At 39.7% G+C, this 22,496-nt stretch overlaps 1 protein-coding gene across 1 annotated transcript in view; it reads left to right on the plus strand.

Moving 5' to 3' along the window:
- Positions 1 to 2,784: 2,784 nt before the first annotated feature.
- Positions 2,785 to 22,496, plus strand: part of LOC135476288 (HEAT repeat-containing protein 6-like) — a 29,399-nt gene continuing 9,687 nt past the window's right edge. Inside the window, exons 1-15 of the mRNA XM_064756274.1 lie at positions 2,785 to 2,901; positions 4,787 to 4,901; positions 6,219 to 6,314; positions 7,611 to 8,048; positions 8,956 to 9,078; positions 9,759 to 9,835; positions 10,313 to 10,442; positions 11,586 to 11,685; positions 12,322 to 12,844; positions 13,332 to 13,413; positions 17,229 to 17,312; positions 17,934 to 18,068; positions 18,987 to 19,109; positions 20,054 to 20,178; positions 20,317 to 20,474. Coding sequence (XP_064612344.1) covers positions 2,897 to 2,901; positions 4,787 to 4,901; positions 6,219 to 6,314; positions 7,611 to 8,048; positions 8,956 to 9,078; positions 9,759 to 9,835; positions 10,313 to 10,442; positions 11,586 to 11,685; positions 12,322 to 12,844; positions 13,332 to 13,413; positions 17,229 to 17,312; positions 17,934 to 18,068; positions 18,987 to 19,109; positions 20,054 to 20,178; positions 20,317 to 20,474 — 2,314 coding nt within the window. The 5' untranslated portion in view covers positions 2,785 to 2,896. The remainder of the gene's footprint in view (positions 2,902 to 4,786; positions 4,902 to 6,218; positions 6,315 to 7,610; positions 8,049 to 8,955; positions 9,079 to 9,758; positions 9,836 to 10,312; positions 10,443 to 11,585; positions 11,686 to 12,321; positions 12,845 to 13,331; positions 13,414 to 17,228; positions 17,313 to 17,933; positions 18,069 to 18,986; positions 19,110 to 20,053; positions 20,179 to 20,316; positions 20,475 to 22,496) is intronic.

Raw genomic sequence — 22,496 nt, forward strand, 5'->3', positions numbered from 1 at the left:
ATGAAGTAAATCTGTTTGTTAGGCATGTGGTTATGGTATAGTTTCTTCCACTTAACTGTCTCCTTGTTTTTGAGGGAATGATTCTCAAAAATGGTTCTAAGGCGACACCAATTTCACTTTTTGTGTTATGAATGTGAGAATCTTTTTTTCAGTGCTTTAGTCGGGTATAAAAATAAAAGCAAAGCTGAAAATCATCTAATTTGTAGGTTAGGGCGGACTGTCAGTGTGCCAGCAACTTTTCCTGTTAAAGACATAAACCTACTTACAGTGATTTTGTTAGTTGGAAAACCTTTTAATACAGGAAAATCAGACCAAAAAAAAGATGAATTTTAAGTTCTATTTTTATTCTATTTTTGGATTTTTCAAAGCTGGTTCACCCGTAAAACACAAAATAAAATTGGTGTTGCTAAAACATAAATCAGATAAATAAATTAAATAAATAAATATGTATACATGTAATATCAGACTTTCGTCTTACTCTGTGTCATACCCTTCAAGTGCAGTTATTCTGGTTTTCAGGACGGCAATGCATTGCTGGAGAAGCTAGGGTCTTTGGTTCCGTTTCATCAAGAACTTCTGGTCACCAAAATCTGCCATCTCCTGGTCAACATTGTTGCCAGGCAACAGGTAAAACTTTGTGACTATGAATATTGAGTATACATACACTGTTTTTGTCTTACTTGAATTTTTAAAGCTTTTGAGCTTTTCTGAGCCTGAATGTGAGATGGTTGTTTAATAGCAATAGCTTGCACTATCCTCCGACCAACTAATTTTAGGACGTCTGAACAGTGGAATTTCAGCACATAAGATAATGGTTCAATCCCAGCACTTGGCAGGGAATTTGGAGTTTCATCTTCCTCCACTGTTCTTGCCGTACAGTGGCTTCCTTCCATCTGTGTGGATTATCAATGTCATAGACAGAATTAAAAAAAAAAAAAAACAAGTAAAAAAGTGAAATAAAATAATGTTTGGTAAAACTTGTTTTTACGTGTAATGGTCAGGTATGAGAATTTTCAGCCAAATGTTAGTGAAATCAGAATTGACCAAAATGGCCAAAAGTTATTGTTTTACCAGCTGCATGTTTTGGTAGCTGCATGTAGTAGGAGCTGTTCCAGCTGATTTTTGTAGAAAAGATTCTCTCCCCTGAATGTTCAGTTGAATTTGTGTGTAGCAATAAATAGCTGTAATTTTAAACATATTTGATAAAAATTTTTGTACATGCAATGTTGAATTTAGTTGTATTGTATTTTTAATTTTATTTTTCATAGTTTTAAGATGTATAAATGCTGTTTTGAAAATTTACCTAAATACATGTAATTTATTGACAGTTAAAGGTAACAGATCAGAGCCTGCTGTTGTCCCTGGACTTTGTGCTCAGCGCCCTGCAGAGATGTCGTCCATGGACAATCCCAGACTGTCTTCAGGCCCTCGCTGCTCTCGTCTATGAAAATGTGGGCAGAATTACAAGGGTGAGCTGTCTGAGTCACGGAAGGGGGCCAGATTAACAGTTTGTGTGAAATTACTGATATCTATCATAAATATTTAACTGTATTGATGATTTGTTAATTCATTTATACAAATTGATAGATCGATGGCAATATTAGTGCACAATACCTTCTTCAACCTTTTCATCCATCCCTGCAACCAATATTTTGAAACATTCTGAGAACTACGAAGTGTGGAGAAACAGTTTGCAGTTTTAAGAAGCTGGCATCTTCAGTGACATAAAATCATTCTTAGCCTAATTTTCATGGTAATTGTGTGCATAAATTCCACTGGAAAAAGTGCTCTGTAGGTTGAAATGGTTGAAAATTCACAGTATACATGTATACTATATATATTATAAATTGAATTATATATTAGTGAATTGATTTATTATCATTGGCCTCCCACAAATGTAGCATGCATATTGAGCTTGCTCAATTGGTGAAAACCTGTGTGCTATGCCTGGAAAAGTTTGTCAGCTGCTTGCCAGAGGCCCATGGTTTGCTCCAGGCACTTTGGTCCTCGTTCCTTTGTAAGTAAACAAGTGCAAGCGCGGAATAGCTGTGACATTGACCATATATATGATTTTGCATTGTTTTGGAGTCAGGCCGATTGTGATAGGTGATTGCCTATTGTGATAAAGTGATTGCCCATTGTGATGAAGTGAATGCCTATTGTGATAAAGTGAATGCCTATTGTGATAAAGTGAATGCCTATTGTGATAAAGTGAATTCCCATTGTGATCAATTGAATGCTCATTTTAGAAGATGGAGGTACATGTTAAAAAATAGGTTGACCAAAATTTGTGCAACCAATCAACATACAGTCAGACAGAAAGTGACTGCTTAGCCCCAGCTGAAATCTTTAATAGGACATATAGATAATTAAGATCTTTATTTATTGTGGGTAGCTCAGTCAATTTACAATGAAAGTCCCAAGGCCTTCACAAAGAAGACAATATATAAGAAACTTGTACTTCAGAGTCCTATGAAAAAAACACATCAATATATATAAAAGAAGATATAAAAACATCATGAAATTCGAAAAGGTAAACTTACATACATTCATACATACATAACAACAACAACAAAGCAACTAATAGTGCTGTCCCTGTCCAGCCAGCAGGAGGAATAGGATAGTGGAAGATGACCCATGAACGACCCCTCCCCCTCCCCCTCACCCCACCCCCCTCCCCCACCCCCGCTTGCTGGAATCCCCTAACACACATGTACAGAAGACAAGCCGAGTCGGTGGGAAATCAGTAACATGTCTCTGTCTCTCTCTCTGACTTCAGTTACACGAATCATTGCTTGGAGATTCAGGGGCCCTGATCCAGTTAGCGGAGCAGTCCTCCACCCCAGAACAGGAAGATGTGCTGCGGGGGACGCTACAGTGTCTAGAAAACATCTGCATGAGGTGAGATTATCCGGTACATCACACGGAGCGAGTATTGGGCGAGTGGTGAATGGTTAAGACACACAAGACATGGGTTCAGTACAAGTCTCAGAGAGGGAATTTGTACATTCCTATCCAGCTCATGCTGGCATCCTCTCCGGCCTTATGTAAGAAGGTCTGCCAGCAGCCTGTGGATGGTCGTGAGTTTCCCTCAGGCTCTGTCTGGTTTCCTCCCACCATAATGCTGGCCGCCGTTGCGTGGGTGAAATGTTCTTGAATACGGCATAAAACACCAATCAAATAAATAAATAAATAAACACAGAGGCTAGCCTCCATATTAGAAAGTATTGTCACCTTTATACAGATACCCCATAAATAACGTCACCTTTATACAGAGCCCCCATAAATGATGTCACCTTTATACAGAGCCCCCATAAATATTGTCACCTTTATATGGAGTCCTCATAAATAATGTCACTTTCATACAGAGCCCTCATAAATGATATCACATTTATACTGAGCTCCCATGAATAACGCCACCTTTATACAGATTCCCCAAGAATACCACCTTTATACAGGACCCTTATAAATGATGTCACCTTTATACAGAGCCTCCATGAATAATACCATCTTTATACCGAGCCCCCATGAATAATGCCACCTTTATACAGAGCCCCCAAGAATACCACCTTTATACAGGACCCTCATAAATGATGTCACCTTTATACAGAGCCTCCATGAATAATACCGTCTTTATACAGAGCCCACATGAATAATGCCACCTTTATACAGAGCCCCCAAGAAAAATATCCCTTTATACAGAGCCTCCTTGAATTGTACCACCTTTATACAGAGCCCACGTTTTATAATACCACCTTTATACAGAGCCCCCATAAATGTTGTCAACTTTATGCAGAGCCCACATGAAAGTTGTCACCTTTATACAGAGCCTACATAAATATTGTCAACTTTATACAGACCCCAAATAAATAACATCACTGTTGCATGTATGTATTGGGTGGGCATAAAAAAAATGAGCCGTACGTTGATGCTGCATTGCTCCATTATCCTGTGTTCGAACCCTTTCAAACTTTAGACATTGAAATGGCAGGATTTTGTTAATATATTTACCAATTTTCATGGTCATAGCTTGAGTAGTCCCTACCCAGGGTTAAAATGAAAACATAGCCTCAAAAACACACGTTCCGGTGACCCACGTTGCATCACCTGTCAGGTGTCATGAGAGTAGCCTGGAAAAACTCACTGAGGATGAACTAAAGGCACGCATCAAGGACTGCTGGAAAAATAATTACTCTTAAGGAGATTCGGGACTCAATCAGTTTATGGAGGAAATGTTTGTGCGCCGTCTGCCGAGAAGACGGAGGACCAGTTGATCACCTTTTCAAATAAAACAATCATTTTGAAATGTCCTGAGCATGCACTTTTGACTCTATTTTGATTTTGGTCTCATGAACAGAAATGTTAAAAGGATGAAAATGAAATTTGGTGTGCACACTTAGGACATAATGGCTTTTGAGTGTGTAGATGTTTAGAAGTTTACGTAAGAGGGTTTCAGAGATATTGATATTGATAAGTACGGCCCATTTTTTTATGCCCACCTGATACAGTTACAGCTCAGGCAGCCCCTATGTGTCGAAAAAATCTACGTACAAGTTGCTGAGTTTTGGTCATAAAAAAATTTGATAACATTGAGGGAAAATACCATGACAGTTTGAAATATAAATGAGAAAAAACTTGTAACAGATGTGGTAAAAATTAATGGAAAAAAACAACTAAATACAGAATATAAATAAACTGAAAAGTGTACCTTTTTACACCATATAATTACTTTGTGACAGTTGTTTATTTACATCTTATGCCTCTGTGCCGCACATCTTTATTTCAGAACTCCAGGCTATCAGTACATGGAAGAGAAATATGTGGAAAGATGTTTTGGGATATTCCTTAAAGTCTTACATACACCTCCCAGTCCTAGTTCTAATGAAGTGGCCTACTGTAAGGTAAGCGCCCTTGCACGTGTAATTTTTGTGTAATCAAATTTGGGAGATATAATTTCATGGAACTACACATGTTTTCATACAAATAATGTGCTGTAGTACATCAAGGCGAACGTTTCTCAGAGAAGCACAAAGGTCTTAAAAATCAAATACATGTATCTGTAAAGTTACATTGAGATATTTGACACATATTTGTTTCAGTTCAATATGGTGTGGATCTTTTTCCAGTGGGGAAACTATTGGGGGACTGTGTCAACATTATGGCATTGTCATGATTGTTTTTGTGTGCCTCTGTGGCCTAGTGGTTAGAGGAATATGATGAACCAGGAGCTTCTTAAAGGTTACGCAAGATTAAAATCGTGTGAACTTTTTTTCGTTCGCGCGAAAAAATACCCATTACCTTAAAAACATAATCATGTCAACGGACTACTCCGGCCGCAGAGGGGGCTTCACCCAAATCCCACTGCCAGAAGAGTTCTAAACAAGGGAGTTAATGTAAAAATTCAAGGGCAATAATTCACCCTGGCCGGCCCATGTGCAATCTCAACTGTATCATCAGATGAGCAGACCATGTGCATGTAAAGACAGCATGGAATTGCGGGGTTATGAGAATAAAGTTTATTATCGATAACGCGCAGAAAGTGCTTTGCAAGTGGTAGCATGTCGTTGAAATGTACCATCTCTGTAAAAACTTTAAAAAAGTGGTGGTTTAGAGACGATTTCTCAATTGAAGTGAAAGACGAGGGCGAAATAACTTTGTTAACATGTAAAGTGTGCGCCCAACTCCTGGCCGAAATAACACGCAAGGCCCGACGGCGTTCGTTGAAAGATGTAATTTTGCTGTCTATTCAGAACTATGTTAACGGAATTTCTTACGTTCACAAAACGAATATCGTAACCCTTTTGCGTAACCTATGGGAAGGTGTGACAGCAACCTGTGGATGATCGGGGCTTTCCCTGAGTTCTGCACATTTTCCTCTCATCATAATGCTGGCCATCGTCGTAGAAGCGAAATATTCTTGAGTATGGCATAAAGCACCATTCATATAAATTAATTATGTTTGTTTGTCATTAAGAAGAATGATTTTCCTGTGTTTTCATCTCTGCGAATTGGAACCCATTTTACGACGCAGGTACAACACCCACCTGGTGGAGTTTTTGTGACAGTGTATAGTTAAGAGATTTGTCACTATATGTATGTCAAATGGGCCAGGCACAGTAATGCCACGGCTTTGTAAGATGGGTGGCTGGAACAACAGAGTTAGATAATCATGGTCATTTTGCAGTGTCCCTCAGAGCTATGACTTGTTTGTGTTACAGACTGTGATATCAGCTATCCGGGGCATACAGAACATCCTTCTGGTCACCAAGTCTATGCCCACCCCTCACTTGGGGCCTCTGCTAGCTGCCCTTAGGGTAAGGAGTCATCTGATTTTGAAGGATCTACTGGTTACTCTTCTTCTGTAAAATATACTTACATAAATAAAAAAAAAATCAGTCAATCATTAATTTAATGTATATATTCAGTAGTTTTTGTTTTTCGATGTTTGCATAAAGTCGCAGTGTGGATTACTTAGTGAGTGCTGGGGCCTCCGTGGTTCAGTTGGTTAGTGCGCTAGCACAGCGTAATGAACCAGGAGCCTCTCATCAATGCGGTCGCTATGAGTTCAAGTCCAGCTCATGCTGACTTCCTCTCTGGTGAAGGTCCTCCAGCAACCTGCGGGTGGTTGTGGGTTTCTCCCTGGCTCTGCCTGGTTTCCTCCCACCATAATGCTGGCTGCCATCATATAAGTGAAATATTCTTGAGTATGGCATAAAACACCAATCAAATAAATAAATAATTAAATAAATGAATGAGTGCTTGGGGTTTAATTTCGTACTTAACATGTAGATAACTGTATTTCACACAAATTTAGCATTTTTCGGGTGGTGGGGGGGGGGGACATTGTGAAGTTTGAATTATTTCGTATTGCAAAAACTTAATTGTTTAGCATCAAAAGCATCCTTTTAAGGCCTTCTGTGCCTTTGCAAGTGTAATTTAACATACCCAAGTTTACATGAAATATGGATTATGTAGTATACAGTGTATCTTCCTGCGAAACAATGTGATACATGTGTGTGTATCTTGGCAGTTTGGCAAAGAATTCTGTCAAATTACTGTGAGAAATAATTCTTATGCTGCTCACGTATTCACTCATATGCATTCTCCTTCAAAACCCAATCACACATGAGAAAAGTCAAAAGTATTTCAGACAAAGAATTACCTCATCTGTATGCGTGGTACAATCAGTGGTCAGATTCATAACCCTGTTTGTAATAGTCCTGTCTCCCTCTACCCTGTTTCACCTACGAGCTAGGACAGTTGGAGGGACAGCACTGTAACTTTTTCTTTTTTTTTTTTTTGTATGTATTTACCCTTTACCTCTCAAAGCATACATGATGGTGTTTTTTAATGTTGTATTATATATTCTTTTTATTTTGTCTTATGGCACTGAAGTACATGTTTCCTATGTAATGTTGTGGGTGTGAAGGTTTCGAAGAAGACAACTTCCATTACAAATTAACCCAGTTACATGTACTTTCAATAATTATAGGTTTTTGAATGAATAAGGGCTGATGTGGACTATTTTATGTGGACTTGGACAGTGTAGAATAAATGAAGATATTATTATATTCCTATATAAGTAAGCACAGTAACTTTGTCATTTTCAGGCATTCATGTTGCATGGTATACTAAGTCAGCCAGTGTCTATCCCCGCTAGTCTGTACCCAACCTCACTACCACAGAATGATCCTGCGCCCAGCAAAGTGGCAGAGCCCAAGGGGAAAGAGGGGTCAAACTCAAAAGAGGACACCACAGGGAAAGGTGAAGGAAAGAAACCACGAAAAAAACGCCCAAACAAAAAAGGGAAAACAAAAGATGAGGATGTATCTGGGGGAGGGTCACATGGAAAGCCATCAGCCAGTCAGAGTGAAGGGGCGTGCCCTGATGGGGAGGGAGTGACTCCACCGTTGAATCTCACCTGGCCGTTCCTCAGCACGTCAGAGTCAGAGTTCTCAGACACGGAAGGCGGTCAGGTGTCAAAAACCAGGTCTTTACACACTCGTCTACGGCAATGGACGTTTGGATGTCTACATGTTGTTATCAAGGTAAGCATAATAAAGGTTAGAAGCTCGCTTGGTTTCAAGAACTTTGCCTAACAAAACTTCTGTGCTCATTTTTACAGAACGCCTGTAAACTTAATTAGGGGCCTCCATGGCCGAGGTGGTTAGTATGCCAGTGTGGCTCAGTGACCAGGAGCATATCACCAGCGCGGTCACTATGAGTTCAAGTCCAGCTCTTGCTGGCTTCCTCTTCGGCCGTACGTGGGAAGGTCTCCCAGCAAACTGCAGATAGTCATGGATTTCCTCCAGGCTTCTGCCCTGTTTCCTCCCACCATAATGTTGGCCGCCATCATATAATTGAAATATTCTTGAGTACGGCGCAAAACATCAATCAAATCAAATAAATAACTAAATGTAAACATAATTAGACTGAGCACACAATTAATCATTAGGCTGTTGTTCATCAAACAAAACTCAACTACACATCAGAGAAAGGTCACAGGTACATGTATATGTAGATTGTGAGGAGAGAAAAAAAAAAAAAAAAAAAAGACCGACCCTTCTATTTTGCATGTCTCAAATTTCTCTTAGACTACTTGTATGCACAATGTCCAGTGTTGAGTGATGAGATCATGATCCAGCTACCCTAATTCCTCAACCTCTTTGCATAGGAAAGATCAACGTTCGGTGCAATTTTTGTACGTTTTTAAATTGATTGATCAAAACCACATTGGTTGGATTGGCCAGTTTCAGGGCTTCACAAAAAGTACAATTTTATCAGTCAGCACAGGATGATGCCTTCAGAATATGCTTGAATAAACACCTTGCAAACATGTGAAAAAGTTGAAGAATTACAGTACTGGTATATGTACATATATGTCCACAATCTGATTGAAAATAACACCAACCAATCAAACAGCAATAGTCTTTGACGTGCAATTATGTCTGTCAGGTTACAGAGAAGAAGCTTCTCTTCAGTTACTGGTCGTCATTTTTACCTGATTCACCAAATACGGGAGGATCCGGCCCAAGTCAAACCCTCATCACATCGGCTTTAAAGGATCCCTCCCCGAAGGTAAGCAGGTAGATCGTGGATATGGATATCAAGGGAAAGTTTCTCACGTTTACAAATTAATGATATGACCGTAGTATGGCGTAAGTTGCGCAAAGCCATGGTAATTCATGTATTCCTTCAAAAGATTTGTGTGTGTGTGCACATCAGTGGGACGTACATGTAAAATTACAGTGTTATACGTTGTGTAATGCATCAGAGATAGGTTCTTAATCTCACTGGACTAAGGGTAATAGGGTGTATATTAAAGCAGTAAGCGGTTCATGTTGTCTCATGGTTGATAAACGTTGTAAAACTTGATGTACCATAACATCATCCATTGACACATCCTACCTTTTTGTCAATCATTGAAATATTTAGGAATTTTTGCAGCCTTTCCTTTTCATATTGAATGTTCATTTTGGGAGAATTAAGTTTACAAAATTAGGCTCCTTAGTTGAATTGTGTAAGGTACATGTGGGTTAATATAATATATAATACATAGGTTATTGAATAAATACCTGCTGATGTGGACTGGTTTTATTTTTCATGGGGGAACTTGTAAATTGGCAAGCTCGTTAACACTTCGGCACCACACAAAAATAGAACTCCTGTATTCATGTAATAACCTATAACTACATTTGTGAAAGCATATTCAAGGTTCACCTGAACTTTTTGTCTCCTATCCCCTGTGTATGTTTCAGTGCCGAATGGGCGCCCTCTCTGCGCTCACAGCGCTATTTGACGGGACTAAACCTTACCTGGCAGCAGCAGAGGACAGGTGAGGAGACGTAGTAGTTTTTGGCTACTCCAATTTCATTTTTTTTTGGGGGGGGGGAGCTGAAATTCAAAAATGGAATAAATAGCAAGGCTGAAAATCTGCCCTGTTTTTTTTACACAATCTTAATGTTTTTTATGACTTTCCTTGTTTTCAAGGCTGTCAGATCATGTACTAAATACATTTTTAACAGGAAGAGTTGTCTAGCAGACAAAATTCTATCTAATAGGACATTTCACAAGTCTAGATCTTTGAATGATGTACAGAAAGAACAGTTCGCAGGAAGCTTTGTGATATGTTTCTTGAGCTACGTGAAACTGTACATTTGTATAACCTGTAATTCCACTGATCAATTTCACGTAATACACAAGAATTATTGGACTGACAACTCATGCCTTCTCTGTGACCATTATCAAGAATCATGTCATTAAAAACAAAAGTAAATGTGTCGTATTTTCTGACTTTCCGTGTTTGTTACAGTGTCCAGCTCTCATCGGCTTTCACCCCTTACTCTGTGGTGTTAGGCTCCATGGTAAAGGAGCTTCATCGCTCTCTGTTACTGTCCCTGGTGGCCGAGAACTTCCCCCTGACCATTACACAACTCATCAAGGTAGGAGCCATCTTAGCTCACTCATAATTACGTATTCGTTTCGTGTGCAGCTAAATTTCGAGAGAAAATTATTAAAATGCATTCAAGATTGCCCTTTCAAAATGAATTTTTCTTGAAATTCAGTTTTTTTGTAGTAAATAAATAAATTGCCAGTAATTACTGCGCTTGGCGGTTTTGAGATTCATTTTCTTTTTTCATATTCATACAATTTGCACAGTTTTTTATTCCTTTATACCCCTAATAAACCTAAAAGATATCACAGTCAACCCTTAAATAAATGGAGGGCTTTCTCAGAGGGAAAAACAAGTTTAATCAGAGCTGGGCTATGACTTGAGTTTGGTGGGTGCTCAGTTGGAGATTTATTTATTTATTTGATTGGTGTTTTACACCGTACTCAAGAGTATTGCAACGGCAGCCAGCATTATGGTGTGAGGAAACGGGGCAGAACCGGGGCAAACCCACGACCATCCACAGGTTTGCTGACAGACCTTCCCACGCTGAGTTGGAGAATCTGCTGGCACAAAAATACGGGGTAAATCAGAGTCTGTGTAATGTGCATAAGGGAGAGTTGTGACTGGTGTCTTCAGCCTAGAGTACCAGTGAGGCAGCAGTAATAATTTGCTGACATCAAGACCTGCCTGCTACAACAAGTTTCAGCACCCAAAAGAATATTTTGTAATAATGTATCTGCCTCTAAATATGCTTTTTTTGGCAAAATTTGAGGTCAATTAGGCCAACTTTTCATGCTCATCTTTGAGCATGTGAGCTGTGGGTGTTTGTCGGGAAATGTCATATCTGATGTACATGGATCTCTGATTGCCCATGTATATATTTATTTTTTAATTTACTTATTTATTTGATTGGTGTTTTACACTGTACTCAAGAATATTTCGCCTATATGATGGTGGCCAGCATTATGGTGGGAAGAGACCAGGTAGAGCCTGGAGAAAACCCATGACCAACTGCAGGTTGCTGACAGACCTTCCCACGTATGGCCAGAGGAAGCCAGCTTGAGCTGGACTTCAACTCACTGTGACCGCATTGGTGAGAGGCTCCTGGGTTATTGCGCTGTGCGCTGTGTTGACATGCCCTCTAAATGCTCACGTGTGATAGCTGTAGGTTACTGTTGTGCCTGTGTTTCAGTGTATCGCTACTCTGGTAGCTAATGTCTCGTATCATCGCTTGAACCCGGGATTGCTCAGTCGAGTCATCAAGCAGATCCGCCATTTTATCCATCACAGAGGTAAGGTTTTGTACACGTACCTGTGTACGTGTTCACATCACCGTAAAATCACCTACCCTAAATGACCATGACTTTTGTTCATGAATAACTTGTCAATTTTCCTGATTCTCAGAGATTACATCAATTTACACCTCTAAAATTAGTTTTTTTGGCTATATGTAAATACTTTGCAAACATAGAAACCAGATTTGCCTTCAGCAAACCAAACTACATTTAACTGGCTTCATTTTACTTCAGAACTGAAAAATAGGTCACCACCTGATGTAATTGGTCAGCGGAAAATTTCAGAATTCAATTTCAGCCGATTTGAATAAATGTTTCAAACTTTATAGCGCCAGTAGGATTTCACATGCAATCAGATTGGTGGTTCTTTTAGAAGATGTCAGTATATGTACAATATGGCAGGTAAGTAGGTCAACAGGGGGTAAAAGTTCTGTATAGAAGTATAAACACTATAGTAGAGTGAATAACAGCTGTGAATTGCAGTCTCGTGGAAAAATCATGAGCATTAAATTGTGAGAAGAATAATCAGAGCAAGAAAAATGAGTTTCCAGCTCGAAGACATAATAAATAATATTTTGTACTGGATATTGTTCGGAAATTAGGTATGTGTAATTGATTTCTGTCTGTCCGCAGATCCTAATATCCGCGTGGCCTGTCTTACCTGCCTGGGCTCCATGGCTGCCCTCCAGCCTCCATTACTGGAGGTGTGTCACATCATCATCCCTGCCAAACCCCCTGTCACAGGAAGGCCTTACTCCACCCCCGAGCCAGGCGACGCCCACTCATCCACCTCTGCTGACAGTCAAAGAGACGGGGACTCGGGGTTCCAGAGTGGGGAGGGTAGCGGAATAGAGAACGGTGTTGGATCATTGTCCATTCAAAACCAAAAGCAGAATGGGGCAGTGTCTCACTCCGGTGGTAACACGCCAAGAGGTACGTCGGGAACCATAACACCTGTTTTCTCTGAGCAGAGCCTTCAGGCACACACCAAGGAGACATCATGGGTCATCAAACTGTGTATCAAGAATATTCTCCCTCAGCCAGATAGAAGTCTATCAGAGGGAGACAACTCCGTGTTTGTGGAACCATTACCTGTGAGACTTGAGTCATTACAGGTACTGGCAAACCTGTGTAAAGGTTACTTTCCCGTTATCAGGTAAGTGAAAGTGCAGGTGATTATTTGTGACACATCTGTGTAGGCTGTAGTCCAGGTGTCCCCATCAAAATGGAAAGTTTACAGTTTTGTTTGTCAGAAGTTTGTCATTAATGTACCATGTATAAATTTTCTGCTATCTTGTATGATTTGTAAATTTACAAATTTACCTAACTAAATTTATGGTTGCGTGTAAACATACCTGAATCCATGCATATTTATTGTTTACAGTGATCAACCCTGTGTAAGTATAAGTATGATTGGGTATTAATAAGGTCCCTTGTTTGGTGTCTTTGGCATGGTGTTCTGGTGAGGCAGCCCCATAACCATGTTGGCTTTATGTGAACAAAGGAAAATTAAGAAACACAAACTAGGTTTGTAACTGTACATTTTCGTGTATGGTAATAAGTACATTAATTTATTCCGTACCTAAATCGCATTTTTGCAGTCAAGATTTGTGTAAGTGGGTGTCTTGTTGGTCTTGTTACAGAAACAGCCTACCTCTGTTAAAGGATCTCATCTACAAATGTCTGGACGATTCAGAACCTACAGTCAGACTTCACGGCTCTAAGGTAAGAAAACCTGTGGTGTGTAAATAGGTCCATACCACTGCCTGTACCGTCTAACATTCTGCCAAATGTTGAAAAGCCTGTGGTGTGTAAATAGGCCTATACCACTGCCTGTATCGCCTAACATTCTGCCAAATGTTGAAAAACCTGTGGTGTGTAAATAGGTCCATACCACAGCCTGTACCGTCTAACATTCTGCCAAATGTTGAAAAACCTGTGGTGTGTAAATGGGTCCATACCACTGCCTGTACCGTCTAACATTCTGCCAAATGTTGAAAAACCTGTGGTGTGTAAATGGGTCCATACCACTGCCTGTACCGTCTAACATTCTGCCAAATGTTGAAAAACCTGTGGTGTGTAAATAGGTCCATACCACTGCCTGTACCGTCTAACATTCTGCCAAATGTTGAAAAGCCTGTGGTGTGTAAATAGGCCTATACCACTGCCTGTACCGTCTAACATTCTGCCAAATGTTGAAAAACCTGTGGTGTGTAAATAGGTCCATACCACTGCCTGTACCGTCTAACATTCTGCCAAATGTTGAAAAACCTGTGGTGTGTAAATAGGTCCATACCACTGCCTGTACCGTCTAACATTCTGCCAAATGTTGAAAAACCTGTGGTGTGTAAATAGGTCCATACCACTGCCTGTACCGTCTAACATTCTGCCAAATGTTGAAAAACCTGTGGTGTGTAAATAGGTCCATACCACTGTCTGGACCGTCTAACATTCTGCCAAATGTTGAAAAACCTGTGGTGTGTAAATAGGTCCATACCACTGTCTGTACCGTCTAACATTCTGCCAAATGTTGAAAAACCTGTGGTGTGTAAATAGGCCTATACCACTGCCTGTACCATCTAACATTCTGCCAAATGTTGAAAAGCCTGTGGTGTGTAAATAGGCCTATACCACTGCCTGTACCGCCTAACATTCTGCCAAATGTTGAAAAAACTGTGGTGTGTAAATAGGTCCATACCACTGTCTGTACCGTCTAACATTCTGCCAAATGTTGAAAAACCTGTGGTGTGTAAATAGGTCCATACCACTGTCTGTACCGTCTAACATTCTGCCAAATGTTGAAAAACCTGTGGTGTGTAAATAGGTCCATACCACTGTCTGTACCGTCTAACATTCTGCCAAATGTTGAAAAACCTGTGGTGTGTAAATAGGTCCATACCACTGCCTGTACCGTCTAACATTCTGCCAAATGTTGAAAAACCTGTGGTGTGTAAATAGGTCCATACCACTGCCTGTACCGTCTAACATTCTGCCAAATGTTGAAAAACCTGTGGTGTGTAAATAGGTCCATACCACTGCCTGTACCGTCTCACATTCTGCCAAATGTTGAAAAACCTGTGGTGTGTAAATAGGTCCATACCACTGTCTGTACCGTCTAACATTCTGCCAAATGTTGAAAAACCTGTGGTGTGTAAATGGGTCCATACCACTGCCTGTACCGTCTAACATTCTGCCAAATGTTGAAAAACCTGTGGTGTGTAAATGGGTCCATACCACTGCCTGTACCGTCTAACATTCTGCCAAATGTTGAAAAACCTGTGGTGTGTAAATAGGTCCATACCACTGCCTGTACCGTCTAACATTCTGCCAAATGTTGAAAAACCTGTGGTGTGTAAATAGGTCCATACCACTGCCTGTACCGTCTAACCTTCTGCCAAATGTTGAAAAACCTGTGGTGTGTAAATAGGTCCATACCACTGCCTGTACCGTCTAACATTCTGCCAAATGTTGAAAAACCTGTGGTGTGTAAATAGGTCCATACCACTGTCTGTACCGTCTAACATTCTGCCAAATGTTGAAAAACCTGTGGTGTGTAAATAGGTCCATACCACTGCCTGTACCGTCTAACATTCTGCCAAATGTTGAAAAACCTGTGGTGTGTAAATAGGTCCATACCACTGTCTGTACCGTCTAACATTCTGCCAAATGTTGAAAAACCTGTGGTGTGTAAATGGGTCCATACCACTGCCTGTACCGTCTAACATTCTGCCAAATGTTGAAAAACCTGTGGTGTGTAAATGGGTCCATACCACTGCCTGTACCGTCTAACATTCTGCCAAATGTTGAAAAACCTGTGGTGTGTAAATAGGTCCATACCACTGTCTGTACCGTCTAACATTCTGCCAAATGTTGAAAAACCTGTGGTGTGTAAATAGGTCCATACCACTGCCTGTACCGTCTAACATTCTGCCAAATGTTGAAAAACCTGTGGTGTGTAAAAAGGTCCATACCACTGTCTGTACCGTCTAACATTCTGCCAAATGTTGAAAAACCTGTGGTGTGTAAATAGGCCTATACCACTGCCTGTACCGCCTAACATTCTGCCAAATGTTGAAAAAACCGTGGTGTGTAAATAGGTCCATACCACTGTCTGTACCGTCTAACATTCTGCCAAATGTTGAAAAACCTGTGGTGTGTAAATAGGCCTATACCACTGCCTGTACCGCCTAACATTCTGCCAAATGTGGAAAAACCTGTGGTGTGTAAATAGGTCCATACCACTGCCTGTACCATCTAACATTCTGCCAAATGTTGAAAAACCTGTGGTGTGTAAATAGGTCCATACCACTGCCTGTACCATCTAACATTCTGCCAAATGTTGAAAAGCCTGTGGTGTGTAAATAGGCCTATACCACTGCCTGTACCGCCTAACATTCTGCCAAATGTTGAAAAACCTGTGGTGTGTAAATAGGTCCATACCACTGCCTGTACCGTCTAACATTCTGCCAAATGTTGAAAAACCTGTGGTGTGTAAATAGGTCCATATCACTGTCTGTACCGTCTAACATTCTGCCAAATGTTGAAAAAACTGTGGTGTGTAAATAGGTCCATACCACTGTCTGTACCGTCTAACATTCTGCCAAATGTTGAAAAACCTGTGGTGTGTAAATAGGTCCATACCACTGTCTGTACCGTCTAACATTCTGCCAAATGTTGAAAAACCTGTGGTGTGTAAATAGGTCCATACCACTGCCTGTACCGTCTTAACATTCTGCCAAATGTTGAAAAACCTGTGGTGTGTAAATAGGTCCATACCACTGTCTGTACCGTCTAACATTCTGCCAAATGTTGAAAAACCTGTGGTGTGTAAATAGGTCCATACCACTGCCTGTACCGTCTAACATTCTACCAAATGTTGAACATCATGGTTTGGATACATTTATGATGAAGACTGACTTTGACTGTCCTGGTCACGGCATTTCAGGAGGAGGAATATTTTATAACAGAGTTTGCTGATGGTCCAAAGAGTTTTATGCATGATTTATGAAATGATTTTTTCTGCATGGTGAAGGTTCCAATATTGAAGAAAAACAATGGATCCCATGATTTCCTTGTGGAACCATGAGTGTCCAAATGTTGTCCTAGTTTTTCTACATCTTGTACACTTAAAAATCTGATAATGCCAAGTGTCATCAGATATTGATCACAATAGTGGTTATTACATATATTGTTTGAAATGTACATCAGTTTATCTTGATGTGGGTCCACACTCTTGGGTTTGACTGTGCATATCAGCCCATCTTACATGTTTCTAGAAATGCAATAAATTTTGTAAACCAAAAAGGAAAGATATTTGCAAAACAAGGCAAGGCATGTTAACTTTGATGCGAAAATTCTTTCTCACTAATAAAGTACATGCAATACAGTTTGTGCAAAAATTATCAGCAGTATATATACATGTTTTCAAAGTGGTGCATAATCTAAATGACTTACCTGAGACTGATTCTAGATGCACTTACTGACAGATATATACATGTACATGTGGAGCTCAAGTGTAAATTCAACTTCTTTTGTTTTAGTTACTGAATGAACTGGGTAAGGCAATATTGATTGACGTCCAGGGAGATAACTCTAGCAGTGGCCAGCAGCTACAACTACCACAGGTAACTTACCATATTATATAATAGACGGCCCTTATTTACTCTGTTAACCATAGATATAGGGCTAGTAACATGGTAAAATTTATGTAGCCAGAGCAAAACTGGTATTATTATTATTAATGCTGTGTGTAATATTTGTCAATATGATATTTACATGTGCAGTGAAGAAGCAAGAGTATGTTACATTGAGGTACATGTGCTCTGTTAAGTATTCTACCTTTCTCCAAGGATGTGAAAGTACAACATTAAGAGCTTTTATGATCCTGTTTAATTTGATTTTTAAAGACAAAAATACATTTGCTTGGCTGGCCAATTTCAGGGCAATTTTCACCAATTAATGAATGCGCTCAGAATATTTTGAATAAGCTTCTCGCAAACAGTTGAGAAGTTTGAAGAATTACGGGAGTGTACATGTAGATTCCCGTGCTTGCCATGCCAGTGTACATCCACTTGATTCTTCACTGTGAACATAATTGAGCTAGGAAAACACAAATTTGAACAGATATGTCTGGAGGAGAGAGGTTATGGAGCTATATGCTGATTTTTAGAAATTTTCCTGGTAAAGAAGACACTGGCAATTCCTGAAGTTTTATTGTATTATGTGATTGACGTGTACTATTTCAGGCTCTGGACTTTTGGCTAGGGCTGTTGAATGGACCACTGCCCGCCCTACTCCAGTGCCATGCCCACCCTCCGGTCAAGGCCGCTCTCTGTGACTGTCTAGCAGACCTGGGGCCGGACATCTTTGAATTGTTACCTGTAAGTTGTGGCAGTTACCTGTAAGTTGCGACAGTTACCTGTAAGTGATAGCAGTTACCTGTAAGTTGTGGCAGTTACCTGTAAGTTGTAACCATCACCAGTAAGTTGGGACAGTCATCGATAATTTGTAAGTCACCTGTAAGTTGTAACAAATCACCTGAAGGTTGTAACAGTCACCTGTAAGTTGTGACAATTACCTATAACATGTGACAGTCACCTGTAAATTGTAATAGTCACCTGCAAGTTGTGACAGTCACCTGTAAGTTGTGACAGTCGCCTATAAGTTGTGAGTCACCTGTAAGTTGTAACCATCACCTGTAAGTTGGGACAGCCACCAATAATTTGTAAGTCACCTGTAAGTTGTAACAAATCACCTGAAGTTTGTAACAGTCACCTGTAAATTGTGACAATTACCTATAACATGTGACAGACACCTGTAAGTTGTCACAGTCACCTGTATGTTGTGACAGTTACCTGTTAGTTGTGACGGGTCACCTGTAAGTTATGACATTCACCAGTAAGTTTGTGACAGTCACCTATAAGTTGTGACAGTCACCTGCATGTGTATAAGTTATCAAGTATAAATTGAAGTACTTATAAAAGTGAAAAACAAATTCCAGTTAAATTATTATTTGGATGCCTTGAACAGCAACACAGAAGATACCTGTACATGTAGAATAACAGCTGTCAGAATAGAATGATGTTGTTTGAAATGCATTCTAATTGAAGAATATTCAGTGTTGTCTTTTGTGGATTCAGTGTTGTCTGTTGTTAATTCAGTGTTGTCTGTTGTGAATTCAGATCAGTGATTTTTGAAAAATTTAAAATATAGCCTTCTCACATGTAAGTCATTTATGGTGATGTTCACAAGTATGTATATTCCCAGTGCCTGACTTTACCTTTTCTCCCATCCCCCAGGTCCCTAATCGCATGTTGTGTGTGACCCTTGCCCTGGGGCTGGTGAATGATGATGACTGTCACGTCAGAGCCGCTTCTGTCAGGTCACTCGGTGTCTACAGCCTCTACGCCGTTCTAAGGGAGGTAAGTCAAGATGGTGCTTGAAAGATATGTGTGTGGAGCGGAAGAACTCAGTCTGGTTGTTAACAAATGATACTTGGCCACAAATCATGCGCTGTCAGTCATCAGGAATTTCAAAAATACGAAATGACATGTTTTCATTTGTTTACAACATCTTGTGAACATCTGGCATGACTTATCAGTAGCTTTAAAGTAAACATTAACAGTCTGACAAAATCATTGCCATTCAAAGCGATTGGGCAAAACACTCCCGTAAACTCTTTTTGTGTACTTATTTGTTTTTTGTTTTTTTTGTAGTACCATCAGAAATATTTGAATTACGATAACATATAGTAACCTTTTTGGATCACATCTTAGTGACGTCACATCCAATTCTTCTGTAAGATTTTCCCATATCTGTGCATGGAAGATTTTAAAAACAAATGTTTAAGCTATGAACTATCTTGTTACCAATCTGTTATGGTTTGATTTATTTTTAGGTGCTCAAAATGTGAAAACTTTTGGAAAATAGAGTCTCAAAAATCCACAAATACAAAATGGTTGCATTTGTGGAATTTCTTGGCAATGAAAAAAAATGTAAAAAAAAAAAAGATATGTAGTTTAAATTATTTCTCGATGCAGTTCTTGGCTTTTATTTGATTCAAACTTAATTTTGGAATCTCTGTATGCACATTTTAAGTCAGGTTAAGGACCCAGGGTCAGTGGTTTTCTCCGGGTTCCGCACAGCTTACTTCATTCATAAACCTTACTGCATGCTATCAGTGAAATATCATTGCATATGACTTGAAATTCCAATCAAATAATCAATAAATACTGGAATCGCAGTCAAAGTTTCCTCATTCAAACCAATTCTTGTGAAATGTGTTTTGTTCCTTTAATGTTTAGTCAGTGGAACTGTTAGTCTGAAACATCAAAAGCAATCATTATAACTGGTTTTTGTTTTGCAGGATGTGTCTTTCATAGCAGACAGTGCCAATGCTGTCCTCAACTGTTTGTCAGATGGTAACCTCAATGTTAGAGCCAAGGCTGCCTGGTCACTGGGAAACTTGACTGATGCCCTGGTGTTAAACAAGTAAGCAGAAATCTAATGTACTTTACAACTTTTTACAAATTGAATGATGAATATTCAAAGAAAAAAATGCAATTCAAAGGGCTGTGGAATTGTGACTTTCATTTATGTACTAATTTGCTGTTGATAATTCTGTTATAGAAAAACGAGTGAAGATTTTGTGGAGGATTTCTCAGACATGTTACTTCTCAAGCTGCTGACGACGGCAGCTAAAGCTACGCAGGACAACGACAAAGTGCGAGCAAGCTCTGTGCGGGCTGTCGGCAACCTCCTGCATTACCTCCCCTCTCGATGCCTAGGTATGTCCATGTACATAAGCGGAATTGTCAGATAATTATGAAATACTGTTATTCAGCTGAGGTTTAGAATTTTCCAAGTGAGACATTTTACTTTATTATTTTACCTCATAGATTTATCCATGTAATGGTGTGGCTGCTTTTCGTTTCTTTTGGAGGTTGATTAATTTTTTTATCAGAAAAAACTTAGATGCATCAAATGTATAATTTAATGGTTTTTATGAGTATTTTACATGCTTAACTGAAGTACAATGTGTACCTGTGTGAAAGTCCCTGCAGTAATTGGTACACCTGTTGCAGGATTTTATATTCCCCTGTCATTTGTCTGAGCTTCAGGATTGTAATATTCCTGTCGTTTGCCTGAGCTTCAGGATTGTAATATTCCTCTGTCATTTGTCTAACTTTCAGGAATGTAATATTTCTGTGTCATTTGTCTGACCTTCAGGATAGTAATATTCCTCTGTCATTTGTCTGACCTTCAGGAATGTAATATTCCTCTATCATTTGTCTGACCTTCAGGAATGTAATATTCCTCTATCATTTGTCTGACCTTCAGGAATGTAATATCCCTCTATCATTTGTCTGACCTTCAGGAATGTAATATTCCTCTGTCATTTGTCTGAGCTTCAGGAATGTAATATTTCTGTGTCATTTGTCTGACCTTCAGGATAGTAATATTCCTCTGTCATTTGTCTGAGCTTCAGGATTTTAATATTCCTCTGTCATTTGTCTGACCTTCAGGCCTGTAATATTCCTCTGTCATTTTTCTAACCTTCAGGATCTGTCATTTGTCTACCCTTCAGGATTGTAATATTCCTTTATCATTCGTGTAACCTTCAACTGTATGTAGTTATGGTGATAAGCCAGCTGTACATAGATATGGGGATAAGCCAGCTGTACTAGATATGATGATAAGCCAGCTGTACTAGATATGGTGATAAGCAAGCCGTACGTAGATGTGGTGATAATCCAGCTGTATGTAGATATGGTGATAAGCCAGCTGTACATAGATATGGGGATAAGCCAGCTGTACTAGATATGGTGATAAGCCAGCTGTATGTATATATGGTGATAAGCCAGCTGTACTAGATATGGTGATAAGCCAGCTGTATGTAGATATGGTGATAAGCCAGCTGTATGTAGATATGGTGATAAACCAGCTGTACATAGATATGGGGATAAGCCAGCTGTACATAGATATGGTGAGAAGCCAGCTGTATGTATATATGGTGAGAAGCAAGCTGTACGTAGATGTGGTGATAATCCAGCTGTGTGTAGATATGGTGATAAGCCAGCTGTACATAGATATGGGGATAAGCCAGCTGTACTAGATATGGTGATAAGCCAGCTGTATGTATATATGGTGATAAGCAAGCCGTACGTAGATGTGGTGATAATCCAGCTGTATGTAGATATGGTGATAAGCCAGCCGTACATAGATATGGTGATAAGCTAGCTGTATGTAGATATGGTGGTAAGCCAGCTGTACTAGATATGATGATAAGCCAGCTGTACTAGATATGGTGATAAGCAAGCCGTACGTAGATGTGGTGATAATCCAGCTGTATGGAGATATGGTGATAAGCCAGCCGTACATAGATATGGTGATAAGCTAGCTGTATGTATATATGGTGGTAAGCCAGCTGTACTAGATATGATGATAAGCCAGCTGTACTAGATATGGTGATAAGCAAGCCGTACGTAGATGTGGTGATAATCCAGCTGTACGTAGATATGGGGATAAGCCAGCCGTACATAGATATGGTGATAAGCTAGCTGTATGTAGATATGGTGATAAGCCAGCTGTATGTATATATGGTGATAAGCTAGCCGTACATAGATGTGGTGATAAACCAGCTGTATGTAGTTATGGTGATAAGCCAGCTGTACATAGATATGGGGATAAGCCAGCTGTACTAGATATGGTGATAAGCAAGCCGTACGTAGATGTGGTGATAAGCCAGCTGTATGTAGATATGGTGATAAACCAGCTGTAAATAGATATGGGGATAAGCCAGCTGTACA

This window comes from Liolophura sinensis, chromosome 10 (assembly GCF_032854445.1).
Source record: "Liolophura sinensis isolate JHLJ2023 chromosome 10, CUHK_Ljap_v2, whole genome shotgun sequence".
Taxonomy (NCBI): domain Eukaryota; kingdom Metazoa; phylum Mollusca; class Polyplacophora; order Chitonida; family Chitonidae; genus Liolophura; species Liolophura sinensis.